General features: G+C 52.3%; 2 protein-coding genes across 2 annotated transcripts; both read left to right on the forward strand.

Annotated features, from left to right (window-relative positions):
* Positions 1-6: 6 nt before the first annotated feature.
* FBXL12 (F-box and leucine-rich repeat protein 12) lies at positions 7-639 on the forward strand (the record flags this gene model as incomplete). Its single annotated transcript, XM_009697960.1, has 1 exon — positions 7-639. A coding segment is annotated over one exon (633 nt), but the record flags the coding sequence as incomplete, so codon positions are not given.
* A 3,072-nt stretch (positions 640-3,711) lies between these two features.
* Positions 3,712-6,540, forward strand: LOC104159931 (hepatic lectin-like). Its single transcript, XM_009697959.1, has 6 exons — positions 3,712-3,754; positions 4,686-4,793; positions 5,122-5,196; positions 5,589-5,740; positions 6,103-6,215; positions 6,405-6,540. The coding sequence occupies exons 1-6, from the start codon at positions 3,712-3,714 to the stop codon at positions 6,538-6,540; spliced, it is 627 nt and encodes a 208-aa protein (XP_009696261.1).
* The last annotated feature ends 738 nt before the right edge of the window (positions 6,541-7,278 follow it).

Genomic DNA, 7,278 nt, shown 5'->3' on the forward strand with positions numbered 1-7,278 from the left:
AAGCGGTGTCCCCAACTCCGCCAGCTGTGCCTGGCAGAGACAGACCTCCGCTCCATCCCCTATGAGAGCATCCCCGCTTCCCTCATGGCACTGGAGCTGAATCGATGCGAAATCCCTGCCGCCTGGTTCTGCGGCTCTGCCGCGAGGGCCTTGCCCCAGCTGCAGCACCTTATTATCCGCAACGTCCCTGCCTTTTCCAATCACCATCTGCTGAACATCTCCTCCCAGAACCGCCTGAAGACGCTGAGCCTTTGTGGCACCTACCGCCTAACCGAGATGGGGATTCAGAGAGCGGCTCCGCACCTGGAGGAGCTGGAGCGCTTGGTGCTGTGCCACTGTGTCATCGGTGACTCCGCCGTGGATGTCATCGGGCGCCACATGAAACATCTCCGGTTCCTGGAGATCGGCGACGCCGACTCTCTGACGAACGCGGGTCTGGCTTGTTTAGCAACCCTGCAGCGCCTGGAGACGCTGTGCCTTGACCTCTGCGATAAGATTTCTCCCGGTGCTGTTATTGCTTTGTGCCAAGCGCTGCCCCAGCTGAGAAACCTCAAATTAGGCGGGGCTCACTTTGAAGGTGAAGTAATCGAGAAAATTCAGGCGAGTTTGCCTCATTGTAGCTTTTCACATACTCCTTGACACACAGCCTGAAGCAGCGGGGTTTTTGCCATTCGTTACTAGGCCTGAAGTGCTCTCTTTTGGGTAAAGCTTGTTTTCCTGGGAGCTGCTGTACAGATTTTTGAGACAGAATTTCCATTGGGGCTAAAACAGCAAGGCTTACGTAAAATGGTTTGTTGGGAACGTGGGTTTGGTAGGATTCCCCCTCCCCTTTTCTGTAGATGGGGGGAATAGGGAAGCTGGGGAACACCCAGTTTTTGGAACTCCCCCTGACCAAAGACTGAGTTTATGAGTTTAATTTCTGTCTCCTCCTCTTCCCCCACCGCTAAACGTCAGGCAGCAGCTTTAACGAGCGCAGAATTCAAGGAGCAAAGTGAGGCGCTCTTCTGCCACCGAGAAAAAAAAAGCTCTGGCAGCCCAAACCGCAGAGTTCCAGTTAATATCTAACTCCGGTTGTTTAACCGCCCTGCACGTACGCTCCAAACTCTGCCAGGGAAGAAATATCTCAGCGACGCGTGCCAGAGCTGCTGTTTTCTTGGAAGAGCTCAGGCGATCTGGCCAGACAGTGACCGTTTTCAAGTCCAGGATGTCGTCTTGCTTCTACTTTCCTTCAAATTCAGTTCTCAGAAAGATTTTGGTCATGGGGCTTCCTGAACGCCTGGTCCCGAGAGCCACACGTCGCATTTGCACGGCGAACAGGCTGGCGCTTGTTTTTGGGGCTGCTGTTACCTCTGGGTTTTGGTGGGAGCAGCCACGTTTCCTCATCACCTTTTATTGTCTGCCTTCTCCTCTTCCTCCTCCCCGCCATATCGCAACACCAGATAACCGACGCCGAGCATTGTGACATTGCTATTCTTTGGTCGTTGAGTCAGCCAAAGATGTTTTTAAATCAAATATTGTATTAATGAAATAAAAGTGCTTTTGATGTATGTTTTCTCGTGCCGTGAGGTTTTAATGGAACTAATGTCTTTGTTAAAATAAACGGGCAGCTTTTGACACCGAGCAGTCGGTGTCTTTGGGTGTGAAGAGCTGAAGAGCCGCTCTCCGGGGCTGAAGGTACGAGCGGGGATGTCGAGTCAGCACATCAGCCAGGCCACGGCGATCCAGAGCTTGGCACAGGACTCCCATCCATTTCCCTCCCGATTTAGTCAGCCCTTTGATCCTAGCAAAGCTTTTTCCCTTACGGTAGGAAAACACCTGGAATTACAAAGAACTCAAACAATGGCCCAAGTCCTGGATCATTTTCACGCCCCGATCTCCTCCCCGAGAGCTTCTCCTATGTTCTTCGCACCCTCCCTGACCCAGACTGACAGCGATGTGAACTGATATTTCCCACAGTTGCTCCCCGATGTTTGGTTTTACCTCCCTTAGGACAAGAGCGCTCTCCTAGGACGCGCAGCAGGAGGATTCATCACTCAGCTGAGCTTTTTCTGGGCTCTGCCTCGAGATAACGCCCGTTGTCACCCCCCGCACCCCCTGCCCTCCATCCACCTGCGGCTTATGCAATAAACCGTTTGGTTTCGGGCAGACCTGGATGGCCGTGACCCCCCCTGTGATGAAATCCTCGTTACCGCGCAGCTCGTTAACGGTCGGTCTTTGTGCCCTGGCCTCCTTTTCTGTTCCTACACACAATCTCAGCGTAGCTTTGGGGCAAATAAACAACGGTAAAGTGCCCCAGCGCCGCTTTGGAAAATATCCCAAGGCTGCCAGCTTAATAACTACCACTCCGTGTTTATCCCGGGCCTAGAGATTTACGCTGGAGTCATTAGCGTTATTAAAACTTCAAGCACTATCTGTCCCAGCACTCTCTGGGCTCGGCGAGCAAAGCTAAAACAGCAAAAGGGAAAATTAAAAAACAGTAAAAAAAAAAATAATCCGTAGCTCGATGCGGCGAGAACCTAAAGGTTCTCCAAATGTTTGCAGAGGGACGTGTGCGAGCCTGACGGCGCAGCGCTCCAAACAACGTCATTTCATATCTGACGGTCCCAGCTTGCCCCTTTTCTATCATCTCCACGCGGCGCGTAATTGCCGAACGTGGAATAGCACGGAACAACAATTCCGCGTGTATATGGCGCAAAGACGGGCGTTTCAGGTTCGGAAGCAGGAGGGGAGCTGTAAACATCGGATGAGCACGGGCAAATTATAGGAATAAAGGACTGAAAGGGTTTTCTTGAATCAATAGTTCTGTTTCTGCCCCAGTAAAACAGCCGCTCCCGCTCCTCACGCATCTACTGAAGCTCTTGGAGGGCTGTTCTAGACCCTCGTTGATTTAATTTCCAACTTCAGGGGGGTTTCCACTCTGGTTAGCTCCATTTCATCATTTACCAACCTTTAACTCAAATGGTTCTGCCCCCAACCCCACCTCACAGCTCTCTAGACACACACTGTGACATCAAAACTCAACTTTTTCTTTTTAAAATACGGAATAAAAGACTTAAAGCCAGCTAAACCCTCGGCAAAGCCGGGGCACGAAGCAGCTCTCGGTGTTCTATCGGGGCTGAGCGGTGCAAAATCCCGCAGCCGCCAAAGCGAAAAGAAAACTCGGAGCAACCCTAAGCTTTCCAGGGTATCAGTCGCTGCAGGGAGTGACCCCGAACCAGCAAACTGCTCCTACGCCTCCGTCACACGCAGATTTATACGGCGCATTTATCAGACCCAAATCCATTTTATTTTCTGGCACTTCCTTGTGCCTTCAGTTTTAGTTTCCCAACCCAAGACCGTTTTCTATTTTCCAAACCCGTTCATTTCCACACTTGGAGGAAACACCGTCAGAAACTTGGAGAATTTGCCCTTTTTTAATCCGAAGAGTTCCTAACAAAACAGGCACCCAGCTGGGCTGGAGGGGAAAAAAAAAAAAACACCAAACCTTCAGAGAGATGAATTATTGGAAGTGGACACAATCCAAGCCGCTATTTTTGAGAGGACAAACCGACGGGACACAACCCCCCCAAAAAATGTTGGTTAACTTTTAACCTTTGGACTGAACGTCCCTAGAGATATTGCGAGGTCTGGATTCCAGAAATCCTGGTGAAAAAGCTTCTGCTTGTTTGGTCCTGAGCTGCATCCCCCCTCTCCCAACCGGATCTTACCAGGATGGACGAGGAACATCTTCACGACGATCTGCATGTTTTTAAAGGTAACCTTCGACCACGCCAACCCTTCGACCCACCACCCCCAGGAGATGGGCAGGAGCAAACAGGGTTACGCGGTTGTACCTTGTAGTGTGGTCTTTCTCCATCAACGCCCCTGGTTTCTGAAGGAGAGGAAGGTCCGTGCTCTTCCTCCTCTGCTTAGGCAACTTGGCTAATTGGCTCTAACGAGGTTGAGTGATTGGGCTGGAGTTCTCCCCCATCCTGATGAGCTCGTCCTTGGGGTTGAGGCTCAGGTGGAAGAGGAGGGAAAGGGACATTGCTGCAGGTGATGAAGGGCTGGTGGTGGCGTGGAACTGGTGGTGCCCAACCAGCGACACCTGAGAGGGTTCAGCCTTGGAAGTGTCCTGACCTGGAGGAAAATTAGGTTTTTCCTAGAGCTTTCCCAAGCTGAGCTTTCCCAAACCGAGTGGTCCAGCATCCTTGTAAACCTCCCAAAGTTCAATCTTGGAACCCATGGGTATTTCCAAGGTTCAGCCCCCTCCGAGAAGGGCACCTGATGCCGGCGGGGGACAACCACGGAGGGTCACTTGGGGAACCATTTCGCTTTCGGAAAGGGTCAGTAGACAGCCAGGAGGGTTTAAAAAAGATGTCACAGCCCCAAATACATAGTGTAAACTTCTAATTTCTTTGTATTTTGCTTGTGAGATCTCCCGCCCTGACCTTTAGCAAGGCCACCCCAGCGCTGACACAACGCCCTGCGCGACAGCCGTCGGGTTTGGGGTGCTCTCAGCCCCCCCAGATGGGTCTGAACAGGAATGATCATCAACATTTTGGCCCCTGTAGCAAATAGTTAACTCTTCCAGGTTATTTATTAACCCATCTCTCAGCGGCACCAGCAGAGCTATGAAAAAGTCCCGGTGATCCGAGGAAGGGGCTGGGTGGGTATTTTCACATCTCTCTCATTTTCTTTTCAAGACAGAAACTTCTTCCAGCAGAAGCTGAGATCCTTTTTCACCGTCTACTTGTTGCTGGTCCTCTCCTTCTTCCTGACCATCACCCTCTTTTCTGTGTCGCTCTCCAGAGGTACTGGGACATCTTTAAACTAATTAATTAGGCAGAGAGGACCAAGAGATAGGTGAGGTCTAAATGCACGTGGTCCTAAATCCACAGGACAGAGTGACCGGAGGAGGTCCCACGTAGCGACCGCTGACGTCCACGCCACCATCGCTGGCTAATCCAAGCTATAAGCCAGGATTTTTAAATTTTTCCGGGATTATTTTTTTTTTGCCCCATAGGCTGCTGGAAAAGTACGCTATGTCTTTAGCCTTGGCGGGGTGAAATGCTTGCAGGCGGTGGGTGGACGGGCAGCGACACAACCGCTAACCCAGCGTCTCTCCTTCTCTCTCCATAGTTTCAGCCATTTCTTCCAAACTCAACGAAGTGCACCGGGAACGGAAACAGAATTTTTCTGGCAGGGATTTTCTCTGTAAGTCCTGGCTGCTGCCCAAACCCACAAACTTTTTTTCCCCTCTGAAGTTTCCCTAAATTATCCCCAAAGTGTTCCTGCTCTGGATTGCTTTGTTAAGGCGGTGCAGGGCATCCCTCCCCTTCTGGGTTTCCTGCTCTACCACCAGCAAACACTTTTATCTTTTCCAAAGTGCCAATTTTTCCTTGTAACGGAGACCTTTTTGGCTCCTGGGTGCTGCCTTTGTGGCAACCCAACATACAGCAACCTTCGGGGCCGTGCCATTGTGTCCGTACCAGTTTGGTACCGGAGCATCGCTGGGAAAAATCCTCTTCCTGGGACGATCCCAGCAAGGATCAGCTCGACTGCCCGCCTTCCCCTTGACTTCCCCCTCCTCATCTTTCTTTCACCAGTGTTTCCCTGCGGACCCGGCTCCAGGGAATGGGAATATTTCGATGGAAAATGTTACTACTTCTCCCTAACCAGAACGAGCTGGTACAAGGCGAAGGCTCAGTGCGAAGAGATGCACTCGCAGCTGGCCATCATTAACAGCTACGCCAAGCAGGTAAAGACCCCAGCTTGGTCAAATCCTGCCTGGCCTTTCGCAGAGCACCCCCTCAGGACCTCCCCAGCTCCCTGCTGCCATCCTGCACACCCCAAGCTCGCTGGAGAGCTGCGAGCTGGTGCTGTTATCCTTTGCATCAACCAGCAGAGAGCAGGCAGAACCTGCTCTGCCTCCATCCAGGGCTTCTCTTGTCCGTCTGCGGGATGCTTAGACACAGCACCCGCACCTATCCTGCACCTCCACCTTCTAAATAAACGGCCAAGTGCAGAGTTGAACCTCTCCGGCTCTTCCAAAGGTGGAGCTGAGCTTGCTCGGAGCCTTTTCCTGGTGCTTTTCCCTCCTGATCCCTCTCCCCGCTGCAGAATTTTGTCATGTTCAGGACAAGGAATGAGCGTTTCTGGATCGGGCTCACGGACGAGAATTCGGAAGGGGAATGGGAATGGATCGACGGGACCGACTATAAAACCACGTTCACGTGAGTGCTGGCCTGCCCTGGGGGGGGGGATTTTTTCTGGGGGGGGCCCATCACCTGCAGACCTGGGTCGGGCGCTCACACGAGGTCTAACGCAGCAGCAGAGGCCAGAATTAACATCTAAAATCAGTTTTAGCTAGTCCCAGCCCAAGGGCAAGCTGCCCTCTCACAGTTTGATCTTTCTCTGCCCAGATTTTGGAAGGAGGGAGAACCGAACAACAGCGGGAACAATGAAGATTGTGCCCACGTCTGGATCTCCGGGAAGTGGAACGACGTTTACTGCACCTTCGAGTGCTACTACATCTGCGAAAAACCTCTCCCCAACTAAGCAAAGCCACGCGCGAAGGGCAACGTCCGATCCTCCAGCACCGCAAATGTTCCTTTTTCTTCTTAATTTATACGATCCGAGCGCTCGCGGTCTCATTTTTCCTCTCCGCCGCGCCGGCCCAAGGAAGAGGAGGGATGGATTTTTGATGGTCCTAAGCGATATCCATAGGAATCCGGGTTCTCCGTGGGGAGCTCAGCCTAATAAAGGACGATTATTGCTCCGTTTCACGAAGCTTCTCCGTTTCTAGGCGTGCGTGTGAAGGGGTGGGGGGTGAGTGGACGAACGTCGTGGAGGTCAGCGGCAACGCTGGGAGCGGACTGAGGATAAATGGGACAAAAGATGGGATTTGCTGCCTGGGAGTGGGATGGGAGCGTCTCCCGTTGTAGCATCAATGAGGGGAGGTTATGGCGGAGCCGAACCTCATCCGAGAGGATTTGGTGATTCCACCGTGAGCTTTCCCACTCCTCGAGAGGTTCGGTGCTAAGGATGGGGCTGGATCGCTGAGGTTTGGGTTTTCCGACCGAGGGGGGGCAAAAAAAAACAAACCCCAAACCCAACCCCAAACCCACAGCGTTTCCCTAATTTGGCCTTTGTTGGCGTTTCAAGTCGGATTCTGAGTTGAACGGCCCGGTTCTGGTTGGTTATAACACGAAACGCCGTCGCGGGATGGCTCTGCGTCACTGCCGACATCCTTGGGGTCCGGGACCCCGCAGGGATTGGGGTCCCTCCCCCTTTTCC

This window comes from Cariama cristata, unplaced genomic scaffold, assembly GCF_000690535.1.
Source record: "Cariama cristata isolate BGI_N322 unplaced genomic scaffold, ASM69053v1 scaffold33433, whole genome shotgun sequence".
In the NCBI taxonomy this organism is placed as follows: domain Eukaryota; kingdom Metazoa; phylum Chordata; class Aves; order Cariamiformes; family Cariamidae; genus Cariama; species Cariama cristata.

Excerpts from the sequence above, each read along its gene's own strand:
- LOC104159931 (XM_009697959.1), top strand. The coding sequence starts at position 3,712 with ATGGACGAGGAACATCTTCACGACGATCTGCATGTTTTTAAAG. Across the intron at positions 3,755-4,685 it reads CGATCTGCATGTTTTTAAAG|ACAGAAACTTCTTCCAGCAG; the intron begins GTAACCTTCGAC and ends TTTCTTTTCAAG. Across the intron at positions 5,197-5,588 it reads TTCTGGCAGGGATTTTCTCT|TGTTTCCCTGCGGACCCGGC; the intron begins GTAAGTCCTGGC and ends TTCTTTCACCAG.